Below are 26,026 nucleotides of genomic sequence, written 5' to 3'. Positions count from 1 at the left end.
AAACGCATAAAGTTTTCCGTTTTTAGTTGAAAATGGTGTTGTGTAAACAGTCCCTTAAAGGATTAGTTCACTTTCAAAATAAAATTTCTTGATAATTTACTCACCCCCATGTCATCCAAGATGTTTATGTCTTTCTTCAGTCGAATAGAAATAAAGGTTTTTGAAGAAAATTTTCCAGGATTTTTGTCTATATAGTGGACTTCAACAGTTACCACCAAGTTGAAGGTCCAAATTGCAGTTTCAGTGCAGCTTCAAAGGGCTCTACATGATCCCAGACTAGGAATAAGGGTCTTACCTAGCGAAATGATCGGTCTTTTTTTTTTTTTTTTTTTTTAAATAAAAAATTATATACTTTTTAACCACAAATGCTCATCTTGCGCTAGCTCTCTTCTTCTTCTTGTACATTTCCGCCAGTGTAGACACTGCTAAGTGTATTACTGCCCTCCACAGGTCAAAGTCAAACAAAGGTCAAACTAAATACTTATACTATATGCTAGTGCAAGTACATAAGATTTAGTTCAAACTTTGACCTGTGGAGGGCAGTAATACACTTAGCAGCATCTACACTTCCAATCGTTTCGCTAGATAAGACCCTTATTCCTCATCTGGGATCATGTAGAGCCCTTTGAAGCTGCATTGAAACTGCAATTTGGACCTTCAACCCATTGGTAACGGTTAAAGTCCACTATATGGACAAAAATATGGGATGTTTTCTTCAAAAACCGTAATTTCTTTTCGACTGAAGAAAGAAAGACACTTGGATAACATAGGGGTGAGTAAATTATCAGGAAATTTTAATTTGAAAGTGAACTAATCCTTTAATCTTTTCAGGCTGTTTAGGTGATCTGTGTTCTTTTTTTTTTTTTTTTTTTGCAGAGTTTCAAACCAAAAATTAGCAGTAGTTTATAAATGACAGCTTTTAAAAAAAGTGTTTTTACATCAAGATTCACCAGAGTAAATAGCACTTATTGAAAGCACTGTATTTCTGATTACTTAGAGGCCTGTCCACACCAAGATGATAACTATAATGATAAAGATAAAGTTTTAAAAATTGTTGTAAATTTAAAATAATAGCAGAGTTCACACCACAACTATAATGTTAGTGGCACAGAGGAACAATATTGTTGGAATCACTTTCAGAACATTTTTTAGCTATTAAACAATAAAAAAACATTGAAAGCCAATCAGAATCCACCTGACTTTAAAGAGCTTGAGCATTTAAAGTGGCAACGCGTGCTTATAATAAACAGAACCTTATCGTCCGTTGGTGTGGATGCTAATATAGTTATCGTTATAATTATTGTCCTTGGTGTGAATGACTCTTTAGATTGAATGGCATATGTGAGAGAAGCATACTCACTCAGTGAAAAAACGCTCTTATTTGAACAACTTTGAGATTGCAGACAGACCACAGCCAACTGCTTTAGGGACAAAGCCCGGCAAGATCATTGCTGCTGTGATACCAATCCCATTCAAAATCCGGTTGAATTTGGATGGCTTTGACTCCTCCTCTTTATGGATTTCTGATTGTAGGCGGTCAATCTGCCTCTGCATGCTGAAGACTTGTTGCTCTATGCCAATCAGTAGAAGAGCTTCCTTCTCCTGCAATACAACAAAAACAGTCACAAATTAAAGAACTGCTATCCTTGACTTCAACCTTTTGAAGTTTCTTTTAAATTCTCTGGAGCACAACAAAGAACATGTTTTGAAAGAAAGTGTAGTGTACTTTTTTTACCCTTAGTTTGGCTTCCAGGACTCGTTCATTGTCTCTCCTCATTCTCTCTTGCTCTCTCTCCATCTGACGAAATATCTGATCGACATGCTCCTTATGGGTTCTCTGCATGTCTTGAAAGGCCTGCTCCTGTAACCGGTTCTGTTCCTCTAGGCCTCTTTGCCGCTGCTCTAAGATCTCATTCCTTAATCTCTGCACTGTATAGAGAAAGAGAGATAGTTTAATAAACTCATTCTGAAATAACAGCTGCACTAATTATCCCCACATACAACACCAGCCTGATGTATGCAAGTGTGTATTTATGCAATTTAGGGGGCGTTTACACAACAACTAAACTAAAAAAAAACTAAAAAACTTTGTTTTGCCCATTCATTTATACGAGATTTGGGGGCCTAAAAAAATACAAACTTATGAAAACAGGTTTCAAAGTGCAAGTTTTAGAAAACTACCATTATCATCTCTGTGAAAATGACAAATGCAAATTTGTGAAAACGGTGATGTCATGCTGATGCATATTAAGTGTTTAGTCTATGGGTGCGTAGTGTTTCTTTAGTGACATCGCCAACTACTAGCCTGACATTCATAATACAGCATTTTTAGTAGTTTTCATGGATCCGTGTGAAAGGGGATCGTTTTGATAATGTTGTTGTCTGTACACAAAAAAAAAAGAAAAACTTTTCTGTTTTTAATACATCATTGTAATGTAAATGTACCTCAAGATATGTGGATAATCAGTTGCCATAACCAGTGTTGGGAAAAGTTACTTTTAAAGGTAATGCATTATAATATTGTGTTACTCCCTAAAAAAATGTTACATTACTTTGGCGTTACTTTTTCTCACCTGGGCTGGGCTTGCTTGTTTTGTTTTTTTTAATAACAAGAAGTTCTATTTTTTTGCAAATGTTAAGGCCCTTTCACACCAAAAGTGAAATTAATAAGCTTCAGGCTGATCACAAATGTGATGTTAATCTAAAGTCATTTTTGCTTATTAGTATGGTTGAATTGGATCATCGAAGGTCAGCAACAAAGACATTGATTAATAAAGTGAGATTAAAGGATTAAAGGACCCTCAAGCCATCCTAGGTGTATATGACTTTCTTCTTTCTGATGAACATAATCAGAGAAATATTAATAAATATCCTGATGCATCCAAGCTTTAGTCTTCATAACTTGTTAAATATGGATTTTTTTTTTTTCCCCCACACAAACAACCCCCCGGAGCTGTGTGGAGTACATTTTGATAGATGGATGTGGATGGATGCAGTTTCTTCAGCTCATACTCATGAACCCTGTTCACTGCCATTATAAAGCTCGGATGCGTCAGGATATTTATTAATATTTCTCAGATTATGTTCATCAGAAAGAAGAAGGTCAAATACACCTAGGATGGCTTGAGGGTGAGTAAAGCCTGGGGTAATTTTCATTTGAAAGTGAACTAATCCTTTAAATACATAAAGTATATTTGTTTTAATTTAATATATTTAATTATTGCAGGTTTGTGCAAAATTCTGAGATTGCATTTCACCGTTTTTATTAATTTTGAGAAATACTGAATCTGTTTTTGTGCAAGTGAGATGAGTAAATGCTCACATTTAGTCTAGAACTACAATAAACCATGTTTACACAGCGCACTCAACACCTCGGCACTTACGATTTCTCTCAACATGGGACAGGAGAGATGTCAGTCAATACATGGGAAAACAAAGTAACTTGCGTTACTTATTTGAAAAAGTATTTTTATGTAAATTTATAAGTAATGCATTACTTTACTAGTTACTTGAAAAAAGTAATCTGATTATGTAGTTCAAGTTACTTGTAATGCGTTAAACCACAACACTGGCCATAACTGTTTATTATAGTTATGCTGAGTCATTATATTGTCTTGTGTATCATTGAGAGCCTGAATGATAGAAAAGTGTGCAGCTGATTTGAATTGTACCCTCGGTTTCATGTTCCGCTGCACTGAGAGATTCGTCGGCTTGTAGAATCATATTTCCAATCTCTTCCTTTGCTTTCAAAAACTTACTGAGCACTTCTTCACTCTGTCGAAAACAAAATATGTCAGGCATGATTTAAAACATCTGTTTCTTATACATGAGTTATTACATGTTTTAAATAAATTTTTATAGGATTTTTAAAAAATCTTTTGTTAATTGAAATAAAGCTGAAATAAAATTATTACATGAAAAACTTAAAACCTAAACAGTTCAGTCTTTATTTAGATCCCTTATGGGCAATTTGGTTGCAGCATAATAGACACCAACACACAAAAAACATTGTTTAGGGATAAAAAGAAAACAAAATATTACAAAGTACACACAATAAATTCACATAAAAAGAAGGGGGAAAACAAATATTTGTATTGATTATTCTTCATCTTTGGCAGTCTATAAGGAGAGCCTGAAGTTAAAGTACTATTTCTTAAACAAAAATAAATAAATTATATAATATCATCAGGCATAACATTATGACCACCTTCCTAATATCCTCCTGAGACCCAGGAATAGGACTTTTGCCCTCTATAGTGGACATTATATTTTAGTGATTTTCTCTGACATCATACATGTCACAGTTTTAGGTCTGGATGTCCTGTAAAGAGCACATTCAGGACTTTGCAGAGATACCAAATTTTTAGAGGTTTCACCATGACAACAACAACTCCTTGGTCTTTAAATATGACTGAAAATCAAAATTAGCACTCTTATGGAAATATGATAATATTTTGTAATTAGCATTTAAATCGGATTAATTTTCAAATTGTTTGTTATAAATCAACATCTCAGGGAAATGATATGGGGTTTCTAATCAAAATATGACTTTCTGTTATGAAACGGCATTGATTTCATACATGACCTCTGTAGAGGACAACAGGACTTAAATCATGTTTATCAGGCATTTTGTTAGACACAAAGTAAATAGCGAAAGAAATAATATATCAATATTCCTATTAATTATTAGATATTATAAAAATGTGGCCAATTATTACTCCCATTATTAAACTTCTTTTTTCATTACATGTTACCCCAAGAACACATTAATATGCAAATTAGATACAGTGTATAGATGCATTGTATTGAATCGGAAAACACATGTATGGCCATTTCACTCATATTTCATAAAGTAAAATGGTATATCAGTTAATTCCATTATATCTTTCATAACATAGCTGAGAATCATCTTTAAACAAATTTTGGTTAAAAAAAAATCCTGAAACCTAAAAATTGATTGGTGAATAAAAAAAAATCCTATTGTTTCTGCCTATACATGTCATTTCATGTCATTTTATTTTTTAAACAACTTAGTCCTGGTGTCCACTACAGAAGACATAGCATAACATATGAATAAAATATAATTTTTCAAAAATGTTTTTTTTTTTTTAAATTTGTTTCTTATGCTCAAAACAATGTAATGATGTGAAAAAAATACTAAATTCAAAAAACTTTTTTTTCTGGGTCTCAGGAGGATATTGTGTTGGTCCCCCTTTTGCTGCCAAAACAGCCCTGACCCGTCGAGGCATGGACTCCACTAGACCCCTGAAGGTGTGCTGTGGTATCTGGCACCAAGATGTTAGCAGCAGATCCTTTAAGTCCTGTAAGTTGCGAGGTGGAGCCTCCATGGATCGGACTTGTTTGTTCAGCACATCCCACAGATGCTCAACTGGATTGAGATCTGGGGAATTTGGAGGCCAAGTCAACACCTCAAACTCATTCTTGTGCTCCTCAAACCATTCTTGAACCATTTTTGCTTTGTGGCAGGGTGCATTATCCTGCTGAAAGAGGCCACAGCCACCATGGAAGTAACATCCACATGGATGGCAGGACCCAAGGTTTCCCAGCAGAACATTTCCCAAAGCATCACACTGCCTCCGCCGGCTTGCTTTCTTCCCATAGTGCATCCTGGTGTCATGTGTTCCCCAGGTAAGCGCCGCACAGCGATTCACGTGATGTAAAAGAAAACGTGATTCATCAGACCAGGCCACCTTCTTCCATTGCTCTGTGTCGAGTTCTGATGCTCACGTGCCCACTGGTGGTGCTTTCAGCGGTGGACAGGGGTCAGCATGGGCACCCTGACTGGTTTGCGGCTATGCAGCCCCATACGCAACAAACTGTGTATTCTGACACCTTTCTATCATAACCAGCATTAACTTCTTGAGCAATTTGAGCTACAGTAGCTCGTCTGTTGGATCGTACCACACGGGCCAGCCTTCGCTCCCCACGTGCATCAATGAGCCTTGGCCGCCCATGACCCTGTTGCCGGTTCACTTGAAAAAGTCACAGGGTCACTGTTCAGGACCCTGTCACTTTTACGGTGGCATTTTTTTGGACATTTTTGAACAATAGAATAGTGTTTCTGCGAACGTTTAGTCTATATCTGACCCAATGGAATCAATTATTCCAATCTTTGTGAAACAGTTTGTTTCAAAACTGCATGTTATTTTGAATATTTATGAGTATTAAAGATGTTGATCAGTGCTGTTCATGCTGTCAAGCTACCTAAAACAATAAAGCACAAGCAGAGCATGCATGTGTGTTCTGTACCATAATTTGTGACTGTGTTCTTGCTCTGTACTCCTCAGCCATGTGTCTGAACATGTCTCTGTACTGTCGGTATCCTCCAGGTTTCAGGTATGATCCGTCAGAAATGCCTTTTTCCAGTTTATCAAACACATTAAGCAGAACAGCTTCACACTCTCTGATAGATTGTTCCTGATTCTGCTGGCACATCTGTTGATATTCATCAAAGATTTTCCCCTAAGAAACATAGAAAAGGTGAGACAGTGTATTTCTAAACACTTAAATTTGTGCTCTGCCTTTGCATAGATGTCCAGTTTAATTTGAATTTTTGTGTCAGCAGGTACTTTACCATGAGTTCTTTTTGGTAGATCTGGTCATTGTCATTGAAGGACATGGTGATGAAAACTTCAATGGCCTTCTTCTCTGCAACTGTGTGGATGTTGGACAGATCTTCAGGGTCCATAGGAAGCTGAGCCATGCTGAGCATCTCGTTTATGTAGGACTCCAGAGCCTGTTCCACTGCACGGACATTCTGGATCTTAGCCAGAGACACGACTGCGTTCTCCAGACATGGAACCTTCCCGCTGCGGATCGCTTCTACATAAACCTCAGCAAGATTCCCCAGAGCTTTCAGGAAACACAACTCCATAGTTTAGACAGTCATTTGTATTTTTCTTTCACATTTCATTAATCTCTACAAACTTATTTATCTGCTTAAAAATGCTGCTGCAACAGTTTTTCTACAAGGGTTTCTTTGAAAGTACACACCTGTTCCAGTAATTGTACGGCCTCCGCTGACAGTTTTTGGATCTGCTTTGTCATAAATGTAATGGCAGAAGGTGTTTGCCTGCTCAAGAAACTCTGAATCCAGATCGTTCTCTTTCAGTTCCTCCATTCTCCTCATGTTTTCCGTACTAGCCGGCCGAGGGAAAACAAAGCACTTTCTCACCGCAAAGAAATGACGCAGACAGCGGCGGGGCAGGTTATACTGCTCGGTCTGAGCTGAGCTACCTAAAATAAGAATTTATAATAAATTATACTGTAATAAATTAAACTGCTATAGCATATTATATGTACAACAATGACTATTCCTCACTGGTTAGACCAGCTAATTCTGCTCTATTCTTCAGAATCTGCTAAAGTTCTCAACCAAGAGGTAAGAAAATACTAAAAATGGACATTCAAATTTTTTTTATTATTATTATTATTACAAAAGTATGAGAGGTATATATCAGCTTAGATTGGAGGGCCTGTGAATATTGTCTTGAACAAAGGGGGGCCTTGCAGTCATAGATTAATGGATGTAGGCAATGTGTGTATATTGTGTGTACTGTGTATGTTTAATGTCAACTCTTTTTCTCACCTGGTTTGAGTGTCAATGCACTCTCCAGATAATCGTCTGAAGTTATTGGTTTATTCCCCATTTTCAGTTCCAGAGTGAAGTCACGAACAGCCCAGACAAACGATGGGAAAACACGCATGAAATCTGCTGACTGGTCCTCATCTCGACTCACTTCTGCCTTCACACGGATGTTCTCCGTCAGCTCTGTAATGTAGCTACATTCAGCACTGTTCAGGAAGCATTACTTTAATGCTATGAGAGTGTTTTTAATTTATTACAGTGGATGTGCATGTTTTTTGTTTGTTTATTGTGCATGTGAGAAGGATACTGCAGCTTTTCCAGTGCCATGTTGTCAATGACCCCTAAGCTGTTGTACACTAGAGTGCTGCTGAGAAGAACAGCCAGACAGAAGATCCACGTGTCATGTTTCTCATCCCCCTGAAACATCAACAGTCTGTCAGCTACAGAATAAGTGGCGATACATTTGCCTTTACTACAACAGCACACAATGTGGGGAACAGTTTTAATATAAGATGGCTGTCTTGCAATCACTGTGAATAGTAAAATTACTTGTGCTGAAATTATGTTATATATTGTTGCAATGTAGGTATTTGCTATGGAAACACCACTGTGGATGCTGGATGGTCTTCCTCCTCACCTTCTTTACATCACCCAGGCCTTCTGTGTCCAGCAGCACCAAAGTGTGTCCGTTTTTATAGGGGTGAGGGACACACCACATCCAGATGCCTTTGGTCTTTGATTCTATAGTGCTGCCGAGAGCAAAGCCTGAGACAAACACAATGACATATAAGGATGTCCAAGATGACAAATGCATATATATATATATATCACAAAAATAAATAAATAAATGAAAAAAACAAACAAAAAAAAACGTGTTCCACGGATGAAAGTAGTACTCAAAGGGTTCACCCAAAAATGAAAATAATGTAATTTATTACTCACCGTCATGTTGTTCTACACTTGTAAGAACTTCGTTCTTCTGAACACAAATTAAGATATTTTTGATGAAATCCGATGGCTCAGTGAGGCCTCTATTGCCAGCAATGTCACTGAACCTCTCATGATCCAGAAAGGTACTAAAGACATATTTTAAACAGTTCATGTGAGTACAGTGGTTCTACCTTAACCCTTAATGGGTCCTTGGGGTCAATCTGACCCCGCTGACAGTTTCCTTCGTTTTTAAAAAGCGTTCCCTTCATCTCAGGGGCACGTGACCTGGGCCGCATTAATGCACGGGCTTACCTGGGCTTAAGCCCAGGGCCCCGGGCTGAGGGAGGGCCCCGGTGATGCCGGGGAAAAATATAAACGCATTTTATTATGTGTTGACTGTCCCTTTAACATCACTTTGCTTTGAATACATGTGCGGGTGTTACAAGTCTTGCGCGTGAAGTGCGCCAAGACACACCGCGTCTAGCAGCAAAAAACTCACTGTAGGCTATCGCACACCGGACTTGTCGCTTTCAGTTCAAAACAGCAGCCCAAAACCGTTAAATTTAAACCAAACACATTTCAAGATAGGAAGGCATCACGTCCGAATCCAGTGTTAGCTTCGCTTCCTGTTTCCTGAGATCCCTTCTTCTGATCGACTTTTGAAGGCAGCATAGATGTATGTATCCTTTGCTGCCTTTGATATCCCACAATCCGAACGAAATGGCGAAAATGGACGAAAATGGCGTCCGAAAGTTGGGTTTGCTGGTCAGTTTGTGTGTAAATGTACTTTTTTGACCAGCATTTTCCACTTTTGATGTCATTTCTAGCGAGAAATTACTAGTGTAGTTATTAAATATTTGTTTAGTTCTCAACAAAGCTCGCGCTATTTTGCGGTAGATCATTAAACTGTTACGCTGCCTCAGAAGTCTGTCTGAAATCAGTTTTGTGAGGTGCCTTCATGCACAAACGCTGCCTTATAAATCATTGCCTGAGAAGGCAGTGAGGCAACAAGTCAGCTTCTTAGGTTTTCGGATGCAGCCCAAAAAAAAAAAAATACAAATCATTGCTTACAGTTTCTGAAAACGTTCAATGGGCATCTTTACACTGAAAAAGCAGCACAGGAACCAAATCTGAAGCGGCATAAAATAACGTGTATTAAAATGTGTATTTTATTTTAGACTTTTCCGACCAGTGTCGAAAACAGTGCCATCTTGTGGCGGGTAAAATTTACAACAGCCATAAACCTGAGTGCTTAGCTCTGTTGTTTTATCCATTATAAAAGCCTGACGACGCTAAATGTGTTTAGTTTTCTGACAAAATAAATAACATATTAAAGTGTGGCAATAAATTAAATGGATCAACAAAAACAATAATTATAATAATACTAATATCCTCTTAGTTGTTTGAGGCAAGTAAATTGTGTTGTTATTTTACTGTTTTTATACTGTTTATATGACAGAACATATGATAATGTAGCCTAATATAGTCTACAGGCTTATATATTTAAAATGTTAAACTTCCATATAGTGGTCTGGGTTCAAACATTCCGACACGCAAAGTGAAGCATTCATGTGACTGGAAAGAAAATGAGCTTCGTTTTTCGTTAATCACGTTTCTCTGAAAACAGTACGCACATTTCGGGACAAAGTCGTTTAGAGATAACTTCACGAAGATAATCTACACAAAAGTATTTCGTAAAACAAAATTCACGAAGCATCTACACAAGCACATCAGAGTGCAGTTATGTGCATCAGAAGTGCGTGAGCAAAAAAGAGGCAGTCGATCAGTCAATTTGTACAGCATTACAAATTGACTTCCCACCGAAGTTCTGTGCTAAAATCCTGCAGGCACCCCTGGTTCTGGTGGATGAAGGGCCCTCTCAAGAGGTACAGCCCAGGGGCCCCTTATAGTCTTAATGCGGCCCTGCACGCGACTCTGTGAATTTTCCTAAATAATCTATCTAAACATGCACAAACATGGTTGTTCTAAAGGTGTGTCAAAAAAAAAAAAAAAATTGAAATTGTGGGAAAATTAAAAAAATGTACTTTTTTTTTCATTTAATTTATCAAAAAAAAAAAAAAACAAACAAACAAAAAAAACATAATAAATCTGAAATGTTTTACATTTAAATAAAGGTCTGGTCCTAGACCATAAACACAAAGTGGAACGAACTTTCTATCTCATGCACATGCACACACACACACACACACACACACACACACATAAACACACAAACACGCATGTGTGACTGCAACAGAAAGCATTTTTATAGAAATTGGCAAATAAAATCAACAAAACTGGCCTAAATCTGAAAAATTTTACATGTAAATAAAGGTCTGGTCCTTGACCATAAACACAAAGTGGAACGAACATGCTATCTCATACACACACATACACACACATAAACACAAACATACAGTCCCTATTATACAGTCCCTCTATTGGATATATGTGGTCATTGCACTTTCTTTCTTTAACTATAATTCCTAAAGTTTTTCCACAAACCTGTAGATGGTAGTATTCTATCCCTAACACATAGAGCAATGTCCAAATACAATTTAGATTTAATTAAGTTCATCATTAAAGTGATTTTTTCATTAAAAATCAATTTTGGTTAAAATTTCAGTGGTTCAGAGCACCAAAGTTACATGATTTCAGTAAACGAGGCTTCGTTTACGCGATCTGAACCACTGATTCGAAACAAATGATTTGTAAAGTTTCAAAGCAGTGTTTTGAAATCGGCCATCACTAGATATTGCTGAAAAGTCATTATAGGCGCACAAAAAGTATTCTTTATAATATTAAAGGTGGAGTCAGTATTTATTTTTCAAAAACACTGTTTGGAAGTTAGTCGGGCAGACACCAACAACAAACGTGTAACCAATCAGCATTAGGGGGCGAATGACGGTCGAGAGAGAACGAGCAAGAGGGAGATTTGGGAAAAGAAAAAAAAAACTGCAGAAAGATAAGACATAATACAAAAGAGCTCAAAAGAATATCACTGGAATGAAGGTTTAGGACTGGGCAAGAGCTTTAGGACCCGCGTTTATATTAGATAATTTTTCCAGAGCTGGAGAGAACTAAACGGGAAGGCCTGAAAACAGACGCAGAGGATGCTTTGATTCCACTTCAAATGTTAGTAACACTGGGTTTGAGTGTCATTGATTGTCTGGAGCTGCTGTGCTGTTGGCAACTAACAACGAACACTTGTTTGTATTTACTCTTGTGTACTGTGCGTTAATTTTTTGTACTTCCTTGTCGTTTGTTCATCATCTGTGCTTTATTTTTCATGAAGCATTTTGTTGCGTGTCAGCTGTGTTAAACAGACATCCACTCGCATTGCAATAGTGAGAGTTGCGCAGGTAAACCACTGCGCACTGATGACTGCTAGAGAATGCGGTGTTTAGTGTCATTGTTAGTGCACTCGCCTCGCCTGCCAGCAGAAAACAGCTGGGGTTCGAGACCGACTCGGAGCAGGGTGGTTAGGATTGGAGTGTGAGTTTTGGAGGCGGAGCAATAAAGAGAGGGGTGGGTTTGTTTGGGTTGATTTCAGATATCATCAATGTCCAACAGTGTTTCAGACACAGAGATCTACTGAAAATCTACTGATCCCACCTTTAAGGTAGAACCACTGTACTCACATGAACTGTTTAAATGTCTTTAGTACCTTTCTGGATCTTGAGAGGTTCAGTGACATTGTTGACAATAGAGGCCTTACTGAGCCATCAGATTTCATCAAAAATATCTTAATTTGTGTTCCGAAGATGAATGAAGGTCTTACGGGTATAGAACGACATGAGGGTGAGTAATTAATGACATTATTTTCATTTTTGGGTGAACTAACCCTTTAAACGCGACAGTGAAAAATCAGAGGTAAGATGTATGAAAATGTATGATTGTCTGTATAAAGTTAAAGATAGTAGCATTCATTCCAAGCACACACACACACACACACACACACACACACACACACACATCAATTAGCCCATTTACCAATCTTCTTTTATTGTTTTATTATTATATTGCATTAATTAGCCTACTATTGTTTTATTATTATATTGTTTTATGTTATTTTTCCATAAAAACAGTCTTATTTATACACACTCATTCGCTCTATCCTCATTATCATATCAGCATGTTCTGGACATTTCAGCACTTTCTCTCACCTGACTGTTGTCCTGCCAGGCGGTTCATAAGGTAGGACTTCCCCGTACGGTAGAGTCCCACCACAGACACTACAATCACCGGCTCCTTGATCCCATCCAAAATGTATTTCGCTTCTTTCCTCACACGCAACTTCTCATTTTCATCGTTTTCAATAAGACACACAGGAGCGGGCATGAAGCCGCCACACGCCATGCTCTAAGAAAAAGCAGAAAGGTTCTTACAGCGTGTAAAAACAGTATTTTTATGTTTCTGAACAATTAAACGCTGCTTAAAGTTTAAAAGTCTCAAATGTCAAGCGTTTCTAAAATAGCTATTACAACCTATATTTAAATCTAGGTCATTATTCATTAAAGAAATAACTTCATGGTTGTAGGCACGTGTGTACTGAATGGACAAGATGTTTAACATTTCCAGCAGTGAAAAGTAAGCAATATTAAAAAATTTAAACGTTCATGTGATCATTATAATGCGTTTTGGCTTTCAAATCGCAAACATTGTGACCTTCTATTAAAACGTTCTCATTAGTCGCCCCACTGATCTTCGAACGTTAGCAACTGGTTTCCGAAAAATAACTAAATAATAATAATAAAAAATAAATAAATAAATTAATAAGGGTTGAAATGACACAATAGCAAAACAATCCAAGCAACAACACACCGCTATGTTTGGGGGCGTCCTCGTGATTGCATGCTATAACATAAAGCTAAATCAAACAATTAGCCTATTATTGTTTGATTAAAGCTAAATAAAACAACTATTATTACCTTACCGACAGGCAGATGAATTAAAAAAAAATGTTTACACTCAAAACAAATACAACAGGCTTGCAAACGCACAGGCTCCTCCTGTGTGATACGTTTATCTTTACACTATAAATGGCAGCTACAGAGACGAGGCGTGTTTTCTCATTGGCGAATCAGTGACGCTGCCACGAAAGTAAAACTAAAAGTGAAACAACGCAAATTCGGTTGGGTTAGGTTACTGAATAAGGTTTCCCAGAAAAAGCCCGTTTAACGTCAACTAAGCTATAATTGATTTGGGAGGATACTGAAAAACAACCCTGCCGCTGTGGTAAATAAGACCTGCGGTTCGTTCAGTGCGCAGTGAGAAGTAACGCGGAGGGAAAGAGAGAGCATCGGTAACTTTCATCTCATCATACAGTATAAGACACGTTATACATTTAGGTAATGTAAGTGAACTTTCTTTTATTTATTTGGTAGGGTATTTATTCAAAAATAAAGTATTCAAAATCAAATGTAGCCTAATTGCAAACTCTTTTGAGAGATCAAAAGATTTGTGATTTTTTTTATTGACATATAATAATTTTGAATTACACATTCTAATTAAGTGAATATCTGAATAACTATACTGGTTAATATGAAGAATTGTTTTAATAAAATACATTGGCTTTGAAATCTGCGGCAGATAAATAACTGTTCCTATCAAAAAATATTTTCCTTTAGGGGGCGCACGGGGGCTCGGAAAACCAATAGAACCACATTCAAATCTCAGGACGTTTGTTATGTCATTCCGTTGTGATTCTGACTTGCATTTAGACCATGATTTAATAAATGTAGATACTTTTTTATTAAAACACTATTTACCCGTTTTAATCTATTATTGCTGATATACAGTATAGTACAGTGAATCAACCTTTTTTGAGTAATGGACCCCCATCATATTTGGACCCCAGAACAAAATTGACGCATTGGTATCATTAATGTCTTTGTGACGACCAAATGCAATCAAGTATAATTTACTACTACGTTAGTTGACTTGTCTAATATTCAGTCATATCGTCAGTTATATTGTACATATATTTTCCTCTTCTTTTATGGGAACATGTCAAATGTCAAAATGTACAAAAATTCATATTCAGATACTTTATAAGGACCCCTTGGCATTACTTCAAGGACCAGTAGGGGTCCATGGACCCCTGGTTGAGAAACACTGGTATAGTATTATTATTATTAATAAAATATTATAATATTGTCATATAATTGTAGGCCTATTATGATGTGGCAATGATGTCAAATGGCTAGATGAATGTGGGCAGTAATTGTTGCCACTAGTCATAAAAGTCTTAAAGGGTTAGTTCACACAAAAATGAAAATTCTGTCATTTATTACTCACCCTCATGTTGTTCCACACCTGTAAGACCTTCGTTAATCTTCAGAACACAAATTAAGATATTTTTGATGACATCCGATGGCATAGTAAAGCCTGCATTGCCAGCAAGATCATTTCCTTTTTTCAATGCCCAGAAAGGTACTAAACACATATTTAAAACAGTTCATGTGACTACAGTGGTTCAACCTTAATATTGTAAAGCGACGAGAATACTTTTTGTGTGCCAAAAAAAAATTGCGACTTTATTCAACAATATCTAGTGATGGGCGATTTCAAAACACTGCTTCATGAAGCTTCGAAGCTTTATGAATCTTTTGTTTCGAATCAGTGGTTCAGAGCGCCGAAATCACATTATTTCAGTAAACAAGGCTTTGTTACGTCATAAATGATACATGCTCTGAACCACTGATTCAAAACAAAAGATTCATAAAGCTTCGAAGCTTCATGAAGCAGTGTTTTGAAATCGCCCATCACTAGATATTGTTGAATAAAGTCATTATTTTTGGGTTTTTTTTGGCACACAAAAAGTATTCTCGTCGCTTTATAATATTAAGGTTGAACCACTGTAGTCACATGAATTGTTTTAAATATGCCCACATGAAAAAATACTATAGTAATTTATAGTAAATACTATAGTGTTTTTGAACCGTACTATAGTAAAGTACTTGAATTAATTTGTTATGGTAATTCTATAGTTGCTGTGGTAATATAACAACTATAGTAATATAAACAAATTACTTTACCCAATACTGTACTAAATTTTCTACAACTATAGAGTATATTATACTACAATACACTACAGTTTACTGTAGTAAAAACTAAAGTGTACTACATTATTTATTATAGTTTATCAGTTCACTATAGTTAATAATACAGAATGCTGTAGCATTCATTAACAAAGTGTTATACATACTTTAGTTCAATGGTTCAAAAACACTATAGTATTTACTATAAATTACTATAGTATTTTTTCATGTGGGTGTCTTTAGTAGCTTTCTGGGCATTGAAAAAGGAAATGATCTTGCTGGCAATGCAGTCCTCACTGAGCCATCGGATTTTATCGAAATTCTCTTAATTTGTCTTTCGAAGATGAACGAAGGTCTTACGGGTGTGAAACGACATGAGGGTGAGTAATAAATGACATTATATTTATTTTTGGTTGAACTAAACCTTTAATCTTGATTTCTTGATAAATGTTTTATTTTTTTTAATAAGCCATGTACGATTGCAACTGCATATCATTAAATATATATTTAATGAGCAAACACTTTACAATAAGGTTCATTAGTTAACATTAGTTAACATGAACTAATAATGAACTGCACTTCTACAGCATTTATTAATCTTTGTTAATGTTAATTTTAACATCTACTAATACATTATTAAAATCTTGTTAACATTAGTTAATGCACTGTGAACTAACATGAACAAACAATGAACAACTGTATTTTCATTAACTAACGATAACGGAGATTAGTAAATACAGTAACAAATGTATTGCTCATGGTTAGTTCATGTTAGTTAATTCATTAACTAATGTTTAACTAATGAACCTTATTGTAAAGTGTTACCAATGTTTATTTTGTGATTTAATAAGACCTATATGGTGCTATTATTATACATTCTTATATGTATCTTAGGAGTGTTGAAAATCAAATACTCTTAAGTCACTGATCTTTACCCCTTCTAATCAATATGTTATCATGCAGATACTATTGTATAACGAACTATTGTAATGAAATCATAATTCTTGTGAAATAATAAAGCATTTTATTATTTATTAAGAGTTTTAAGAACAGAATTAACTAGGTAAGAATCAGCAAGAAGAACAGGTCTCTGGTGTATGAATGACAATGACTTGCCAGTGAGCATTTCATACTATTTTTGTAGAGATAAAAATTAGGTTTTTAATGGCTAACACATGTAAATGGTACAATATATTTGAGAGTCCATAAAGAATTAATTGTTTTGAGGTATGTTGTGTCTGCAGGTTTTTACACATTGTTTACAGCAACCAAATTATTATTTTCCCCTTCAGCAAACAGGAAGAGCTAGAGAGAGCCAGCATGTCTAATACCAGACTAATGCCTTCACCCATTTGTTTGGTGGAGAATGTGAACGGATCACTCTGCGTCTGTAAGGATGCCATTGAGTTCCTGAGTAGGATCAGTGAGCCGGTGGTTGTAGTGTCTGTGGTGGGACTCTACCGTACGGGGAAGTCCTACCTTATGAACCGCCTGGCAGGACAACAGTCAGGTGAGAGAACTGTCTAGACACTCCAACTTAATGTGTGAATATTAGCTATATGCTAATGATAATAATAAAACTGTAATTGTCTCAGGCTTTGCTCTCGGTAACACTATTGAGTCGAAAACCAAAGGCATCTGGATGTGGTGTGTCCCTCACCCCTATAAAGAAGGACACACTCTTGTGCTGCTGGACACAGAGGGACTCGGTGATGTGGACAAGGTGAGGAAAAGGAGCTGTTGACTTGTTAATATTGTTATATGGTGGATTCTTTGATTTTAAAGACATTGTGTTTCAGGGAGACTCTAAGAATGACGGCTGGATCTTCTGTCTGGCTGTTCTGCTCAGCAGCACTCTGGTGTACAACAGCCGCGGCACCATCGATAACAATGCAGTGGAAAAGCTGCAGTATCCTTTAACCTGCAACGTAACCCACTTCTTTTTTCAAATATAGAAACATACATTTTGCAAGATGCTGTTATTTCTCAACGTGCTGCAGCTACGTTACTGAGCTCGCTGAGAAGATCAAGATCAGATCGGCAGAAGCAGCAGAAGAGGAAGAGGAGGATTCAAAATATGTGATTTTTTTCCCATCATTCATCTGGGTCGTTAGAGATTTCACCTTGGAACTGGTAATTGATGGAAAGAAAGTGACTGAGGACGAGTACCTTGAGTTTGCCCTCCAGCTGAAGAAAGGTATTTTAGACAGACATACTGTAAACATCAAGCACCAGTATGTAAATGTAAATTAATAGTCAGTAAATATTAACAACAACAAAAAAATGTTGACACAATCTTCTTTGGTAAAATGTGTTATTTTCTCCTAAAAACCTCATTTAGGTGTAAATAAGAAAATCAGCGACTACAACCTGCCCCGTCAATGCATCCGAACCTATTTCCCATCCCGGAACTGTTTTCGTGTTCCCATCTCCAGCCTCGCCTAAAAACATGACACGCTTAGAAAGCTTGCAAGAACGGGACCTTGTTCCAGATTTTCTGGAGGTCACAGGTCGTTTTTGTGACCACATCTTTCACAAGAGTTTAGTGAAAACACTGAAAGGAGGATACAAAGTTACTGGCAAATGTGAGTGTTTTACCCAATAATTTAATTTATTGGGACATTTTAGTGTTCAGAGTGCAAACTTCAGACCCATACGCTTTTATCCCCAGGTTTCACAGACAAGGCTTAAGCCTAGTCCCGGACTAAAATGCATTATTGAGCTGTTTTAACTAAAAGCAACTTGCACTGACTTCCCTTAAAATATGTCAATGCCATTGTTTTGTTTCAAGATGCATACCAGTAATGTTTTTTCTAAGTGACTTTAATGTCCTAATTGAACTAAGGCCTAATCCTGGCTTAATCTAAGCCCTGTCAGTGAAACCAGGTCTAAATTTAAAAAGGTAAGCATGTTGATGTGTTTGTGTGTGTTGTCAGTGCTCGGGAATCTGGTGCAGATTTATGTGGATACAATCAGCAGTGGGAAGGTGCCCTGTCTGGACAATGCAGTGGTTACTCTGGCAAAACTAGAGAACCAGGCAGCTGTTCAAGAAGCTTTGAAAGTGTATCAGAGTGGGATGGAAGAGGTAAGACACACTCGATTTCATATGTTTAGTTTTTGTATTTTTTGGGTTTGTTATACATATAATGTTAAATGAAATTATACATAAATATACATATACTGTCTCTTAACAGCAGGCAATAGTTTAAAGCATCATGTTATAACATGATAATATTTAGTAAATAAATAAAGCTTTGCCTATGTTTACAAAGTTATTCTTTTTAATTTACTAAACCGTTTTAATTTAAGTACAAGAATTGTTCTATCCATTCAGTGACAAAGCATGCTGTTCTTTGCAGGTGAAGAACAAGTTCCCAGTAAGTGTGGATGATATTTCCTCAGAGCACCAGAAGTTCAGCAGACTGGCCACCGCCGAGTTCATGAAACGCTCCTTTAAAGATGAAAAAGGAGAATACCTAATAAAACTGGTTGTGAGTTTCACATGCACAATTATGTGCACACTTATAATAATGCAGCTATATTCTTAAATATGCAAAGGCCTCTTAACTGAATCATTATGCATTGTTTTAAATTATATTTAGCTGAAGTATTTAAATATTGTCCTTGTGTCTGTAATGGAGGCCAGCTATTGAAAGCTATGCAGGTAAAACCTCACTCCCCTGATCTCAAGAGGCGCACTAGTGACTGACGCTAAAGACTGCACTGGAGGGGTGACGTGCAGGAAAAAAAATAGTCTTTTTATTTTATGGAAGTTGAAGGGGGGCACAGACGGTTTATTTATTCCTTAAAGGATTAGTTCACTTTAAAAGGAAAATTACCCCAAGCTTTACTCACCCTCAAGCCATCCTAGGTGTATATGACTTTCTTCTTTCTGATGAACACAATCTGAGTTATATTAATAAATATCCTGATGCATCCAAGCTTTATAATGGCAGTGAACGGAACCAATGTGTTTGAAGCTCAAGAAAGTGCATCCATCCATCATAAACATACTCCACACGGCTCTGGGGGGTTAATAAAGGCCTTCTGAAGTGAAGCGATCCATTTGTGTAAGAAAAATATTAATATTTAACAAATTATAAAGTAAAATATCTAGCTTCCGCTAGGCCGCCTTCCATGTTGAACTAAGGAAAAAAGCATAACTGACCCGACATCAGTTATGCTTTTTTCGTAAATTGAATAAGGAAGGTGTAGGACGTAGCGTAAGTGTTTTGAACAGTGAGAGTTTTACACTTTCTTCGTAAGATGAATACGGAAGGCGGTCTGGCGGAAGCTAGATATTTTACTCTATAACTTGTTAAATATGGATATTTTTCTTACACAAACGCATTGCTTCGCTTCAGAAGGCCTTTATTAACCCCCCGGAGCTGTGTGGAGTTTGTTTATGATGGAAGGATACACTTTCTTCAGCATCATCCTTGTTGTTTCCCGTTCACTACCATTATAAAGCTTGGATGTGTCAGGATATTTATTAATATATCTCTGATTGTGTTCATCAGAAAGAATTAAGTCATATACACCTAAGATGGCTTGAGGGTGAGTAAAACTTGGGGTAATTTTGATTTTAAAGTGAACTTAATTTTTTAATAATCAATATCTCAACTATGGGAGTATAACAGACTTTTTCCAGTGTGTATATGTGATGTGTGTGTTTGCATGTATGTTTAGGAAAACATAGATATATGCTATGTAGACCTGCTGAAAGAGAATGAGATGGCGTCAGAGAGAAAGTGCAGAGATCTGCTGAAGAATCTGTTCTCTGACATGAATAAACGGCTGCAGAATGGAGAGTACAGTCAGTCTGGAGGATATGAACTCTACTGCAGAGACAGAGACGCCATCGTTGAGCAGTACCGCAGAGAACCCAACAAAGGTGTATCGGTGAGGACACGTTCTGTGTGTTTTTATGAAATGGTTCTTTCAGTACACAAAGGAATATGAGTATTTCTATAAATGTGCTCTAATAATAATATATATGTTTATATGCAGGCTGAGGCTGTGCTGAATGAGTTTCTGAATGAGCGAGGAGCTGAAGCAAACAGCATCCTCTACACAGATACAAAACTCACTGAAAACGACAGAAAGATTCAAGGTAAATCTTTATCAACCTCTTGAATATTTGTAATTCATTAGGCTGTTTGATCCTGGAGCATTTGTTATTAAAAATGCATATGAAATTGAAACCAAACCCAAATTCTTAGTCAAGAGCATCTCTAAGGAGGAATTCAGTTGGAGTTCAGGTTCTGGAGGTTTAGTATTAGCATCATGTTTCACATCTCTTTTTATCTTGACTGACAGAGGAGAAGGAGAAGAATGCTCTGCTGAAACAGAAGTGCAAAGAGGAAGAGGAGAAACGTATTGAGAGTGAACGAATGGTACATGCAGAAAAAGAGCGGCAGGAGGACCGAATGAGGCAGATGGAGGAGAAGTTCAAACAGGAGATGGAGCAGCAGCAGCAGGAGATGGACAGAGCCATTGAGAGCAAACTGAAGGAGCGGGAGGAGATGCTAAACAAAGGCTTTAAGGAGAAAGCTGATCTTATGGATGAAGAGATAAAGAATCTTAAAAAAGAAAAGGAAGAGAAAAGTTCTGCCGGTTTTCTGAAGGAATATGTGATGCCTGTTGTCAGTGCTATAACAGACATCCTTCCTACCTTCCTCCAATACAAGGTGCTGATGAAAGGACTCAAAAAACCATAAATACCCCTTCAATGCAAATCACTGTTAAATTACAAGTTGATTTGTTTATAGTTATACCTTATAAAACACAATCATAAATAGGTTTCTATTTGCTAGGATTATATTTAGTTTGTTACTGAGTAGTGTCCTAGTTCACATTCTTACAGTGTACTGTACACAAAAATTATGTACTGTGTTGCTGGTGATGGGAAAATCGATAGTTTTTTTGTAGTATGACATGTAAGTTTGCCTGTATTTAGTAGACCTGAAGTTTGTGTTTGGATATAACCACTGCATTTATCAAACAATCTGTTATAATCATTAAATTCATCAGATTAAAATTCATTATTATTTAACTTGTAGGTTCATACATCTTGAAGCTGTTGTCACAATTTCCTTTTCTCCCTTTTCCCATTTTTTGGAGTCAATTTAACTCCAGACTTAGAAGCTGATGTAAACAACTTATACACTCCATTTATTTTTTATAAATAATTTTTTTTAGAAATGGCCGCATGTGAAGTTTGAATCACACCATCATTACACAAATTACAAATTACACTAAAAGACTAATTTTTCATAGGTTCTCTCAGGAATTTCCAATTGGTTTTTAGAATAGCTGTTTATATGTGTGTAAATAAGGTCTGTGATGAACATTACTTGGAGAGACTGTTCCACAAAAACTACACAGTCAAACCTCAAAATGATTTGTAAAGCCATTGTTTTTTTTGGTTTGTTTTTTAAATGCAACTTGCTAACAAGTAGCTATGTGAGAACTTTACTTTAATGGTTGTGTAACCCTTATTTTCTGCTGTAATCACTCCAGTCTCTTCAGCGTGGATAACATAAATAAAACGTCTCAGGTTACGTATGTAACCATGGTTCCCTGAGAACAGGGAACGAGACACTGCGTTTGAACACGCTATGGGGAACGTCATCAGGTGAACCGGTGTCTGAAAGCAATTATCAAATCTCACCAATCCTATTGGCCGGTGAAAGCCTATGATGTCATAGTAGACACGATCCGGAAGTATAAAAGGAGCACCTAGAGAAGCAGTCAGTACCTTATCATCTGAAGGGACTGCTCAGCAGGCAACCCCGATGTATGGCAGGTAACGCAGTGTCTCGTTCCCTGTTCTCAGGGAACCATGGTTACATATGTAACCTGAGACGTTCCCTTTTGAAAGGGAACTCAACACTGCGTTTGAACACGCTATCGGGAACGATATACACTATCAAGCCAAAAGGCGAGCCAACAGAAAATTTTCATCATGGGCCCAGCCCTCGGCCTGATTGTAAGAAGCGCCTGGGTAAAAATATCATTACTCAGGAGGTGGAAGAAGAAAGGAGAGGGTAGATGTAACTACCCTCATGGAGAGGAAATCAATCACTGACGCTGCTGGCGTCTGTAATTGATTACCTCCCTCAAATCTTTCTTCTTCTTAGAGTCCCGCCTTCTCTGGGACCTGCTCTGAGGAGGAGGAGGTGCCCGAGAGGCGATACTGGACCAGGACCTCCTGTCTGTCTGGGCCCAGAATTGGATCTGAGCGGTATGCAACGCTGCCGTTTAAAACCTTCAGCAGATCAGCCTGGTAAGCCTGCAACACTGCCATCGTGTGTAAGCAGCAGCAGTCTGACCCACTGCCGTGTATGCCCTGCCATTCAAGCGAGATATCATCTTAAGGAGCTTCGAAGGCAGGACCGGAGCTTTCAATGTCTGTGCCTGCCCTGTGACGATATAGTTAGCAAACATCTCGTCAATAGGGGGCATCGACACATACCCATGCTGGCTCATTCCCTCAACATCAGCGAAATTAGCTCGCTGATGTCGGTGAATATGAGCTGAGTACAGGTTCTTCCATGCCTTCTCGATCTCCACATGTAGATCAGGAAGGAATGGAAGGCTCACTGGGGCTGCCAGATTATGGTTGGAAAAGAACCGTACATTGAGCCGTCCGCGTGCGGTCCCTTTCTTAACGTGCTCTCATGGCAACTGCAGCCTGCCAGAAGCGCGCTCCATAACCTTGAGCAGCTCCGCATACGCGAGGCAGGGAGGCTTTGAAGTTTCAGAAGGCTCGCCTCCTTCCTCCTTAACAGCCATCTCCTGCTCTCTTGGGATTAAAGCCAGAAGAGCACTCGCTGCTGGATCAGATGATGTCAAAGAAAGAACATCATCATCATTCAGCAGCTCACCCTCATCAGCCACTGGGGGTTGCGAGAGATTTACACCTCTCTCAAACTCCTCAGCAAGCACAATCTGTGAGCCCCATGATTTCAGTCACCGCTCCACCTCAGCACGGGCGGGACCAGAACCACCGGGCACAGATGCCGGCTGCTCTTCTCTCGAGGGCCAAACGAGAGCGGAGGTCCTAATAGGCAGCAATCACAGTTTGCACAAACAGCGCCCACGAGCACTGTCCGTGCATGCTCTTCTCCCAGACAGAAAACGCACAGATTGTGTAAGTCATCGGGTGTCAAAAACCTGGGACACGGATCCACACACTTACTGAAACGTTTGTTAGACATATTTCCTACCAGTTTTGAAGAATCGCAGTCAAACAAAGCAGTCACTGAAGACGATAAGATACTGACTGCTTCTCTAGGCGCTCCTTTTATACTTCCGGGTCACCACTACTATGACGTCATAGGCTGTCGCCGGCCAACAGGATTGGTGAGATTTGATAATTGCTTTCAGACACCGGTTCACGTGATGACGTTCCCCATAGCGTGTTCAAACGCAGTGTTGAGTTCCCTTTCGAAAGGTTACAATGGTGATGATTCACATTTCTTTCTTTAATCAGAAGTGTCTGCATTACAGCATGAAGAGCTGCCTAACTCACTCTCATACGCTTCTTCTCTCCTCTTTTCCCAAGCGCACTCCCTTAAAGGGGCTGAGGCACAAATATATACAGTGCACAGCATAAATGAGTACACCCCCTCTGAAACTTCTGAAAGTCAGCAATTACTCAATTACTTAAAAGACATGTTAGGGTTCTTTAGAGATATAATGTTCCAGCAAGTCTGCTTAATCAATTACCAAAGAAGCATGTCAAAATTATTCAGGAAAATAAAATTTTCTTATCAAGGTGATAAAATGTTGTGTAGCAAAAATGAGTACACCCTCCTAAAAGTTACTAAATAAAACATTTTTTTTTTTTTCTGGGGTAAGTTTAAGGCAACGTTTGATCAACAGGTAAGTATGTTGAACCAAACGCTCACTTTTGTTCCTTTAATAACCATAAAATAAGTAAATTAGCCAATTTTGTTTAAATTAAGGATTGCAAAAATGAGTACACCCTAGATTTAATTCAACACATGTATAATATTCTAGTACTTAGTATGCCCTCCATAATTTTGAATATACTGCTCTGACCCTTCTTGGCACAGAGGGTACAAGTTCATGACAAATTGTCACATCTGTCCTGTTTAACTCCTGGATGATGAGCTCCTTAAGTGCCCTGATCTTTAATGGGGAGTTTTGCTCAACTCGTCTCTACAGGCGCTCAAGAGTGTTAAGATTGAATACAATACATGTCCACAAAAGGATTTTTCACCTTGGGAGAATGCATATCCTCATTGTCATGTTGAAAAAATGCCCAACAATGCAGGGAATGAGGAAAGGGTAACATGTTTCAAGTGGTGTGGGAATTCATGACAGCATTGATAAAGCACAACTTCCTCACACCTTCAGCACTCATACATCCCTATATAAGAGCTTTACTACCACTGAACTTTACTGTGGGAACCAGGCACTTTTCACTGTCCTCCTCCTCTAGCAACACCATAACATTTTGGATGCTGTTAGATCCAAAATGATTGATTTGGTCTCATGAGACCAGAGTATTGACTCCCAGAATCTATATTTTGTAAATATGGGCTTTGGAAATGGCTAACTGACTTTTTTGTGCTTTGGCTACAGTAGGTAGTTTCAGTGAGAACAACAACCATGCATTTAATTTCTGCAGGCTGCATCTTACTCTGTGAGATAAACAGTCACTCTTTTCATACCTTGCTGGCTCTGAGACACTTGCTTGGTATTCCTCCTGCTCTTTGTCTAACAAAAAAAATCCCTCATCACTAAATGAAAGCTTATTATTTCAGGGGCCTTGTCACAAGTCCATTGTTTTTGAATTTCTGTGTTACTTTTGCTATATTTTCACGCTTAAAACAATGATTTGGTAATCCTCTTGTACCACTGTCCTCTTTTGTGCTAAGAGATAAGTCTCGTGACAGTTCTCTCCCAAGTGTTTTTTTTTCCATTATTGTCAGCATTAAGTCTGAGAATGATTCAGTGGGCTATATAACACTTTTAATTGTCACTTTTAATTGTTGTTTTGTGCAAGATACAATCAGTCTGAATCAAATTAAACATTTATTATATTTCACAGATCACTTTCAGCCTACAGGCATGTCAAAATGAACATAGTTTCTTCTATTTGATTACAAGCAAATAAAAACAATAAAAAGTGAATACACTACAATTCAGTTTAAGAACTTTTAGTCTGTTAACTAAAACTTTAAACATACAGTGCCTTGCAAAAGTATTAATACCCACTAAATTTTCCACATTTTCACATGTTACAACCACAAACAAAAATGTATTTTATTGGGATTTTATGAGATAGACCAACACAAAGTGGCACATAATTGTGTAGTGGAATGAAAATGATAAATGGTGTCCAAAATTTTTTAAAAATAAATATCTGAAAAGTGTGGCGTGCATTTGTATTCAGCCCCCTTACTCTGAT

General features: G+C 37.6%; 1 protein-coding gene and 1 pseudogene across 5 annotated transcripts in view; one reads left to right on the top strand and one right to left on the bottom strand.

The window, feature by feature from the left end:
- Nucleotides 1-850: 850 nt before the first annotated feature.
- The window catches only part of LOC127506365 (guanylate-binding protein 1-like), a 61,087-nt gene continuing 35,911 nt past the window's right edge, over nt 851-26,026 (bottom strand). For 2 of the 5 annotated variants that reach the window (XM_051882816.1, XM_051882827.1), the window contains exons 5-12: nt 7,917-8,026; nt 7,610-7,803; nt 7,015-7,257; nt 6,596-6,873; nt 6,271-6,483; nt 3,672-3,774; nt 1,736-1,929; nt 851-1,602 (exon numbers count right to left, since the gene is read on the bottom strand). In XM_051882816.1, the coding sequence (XP_051738776.1) occupies nt 1,378-1,602; nt 1,736-1,929; nt 3,672-3,774; nt 6,271-6,483; nt 6,596-6,873; nt 7,015-7,257; nt 7,610-7,803; nt 7,917-8,026 (1,560 nt within the window). In that variant the 3' untranslated portion in view covers nt 851-1,377. Of the gene's footprint in view, nt 1,603-1,735; nt 1,930-3,671; nt 3,775-6,270; nt 6,484-6,595; nt 6,874-7,014; nt 7,258-7,609; nt 7,804-7,916; nt 8,027-8,246; nt 8,375-12,705; nt 12,902-13,363; nt 13,611-26,026 lie in introns of those variants that run through there. The other 3 variants (XM_051882786.1, XM_051882795.1, XM_051882805.1) reach the window with 3 other exon arrangements.
- The window catches only part of LOC127506397 (guanylate-binding protein 1-like), a 61,395-nt pseudogene continuing 49,013 nt past the window's right edge, over nt 13,645-26,026 (top strand).

This window comes from Ctenopharyngodon idella, chromosome 2, assembly GCF_019924925.1.
Source record: "Ctenopharyngodon idella isolate HZGC_01 chromosome 2, HZGC01, whole genome shotgun sequence".
NCBI classification, from domain to species: Eukaryota; Metazoa; Chordata; class Actinopteri; order Cypriniformes; family Xenocyprididae; genus Ctenopharyngodon; species Ctenopharyngodon idella.
The sequence above is the reverse complement of the archived record's forward strand: the minus strand, read 5'-3'. Positions and strand labels throughout refer to the sequence as shown.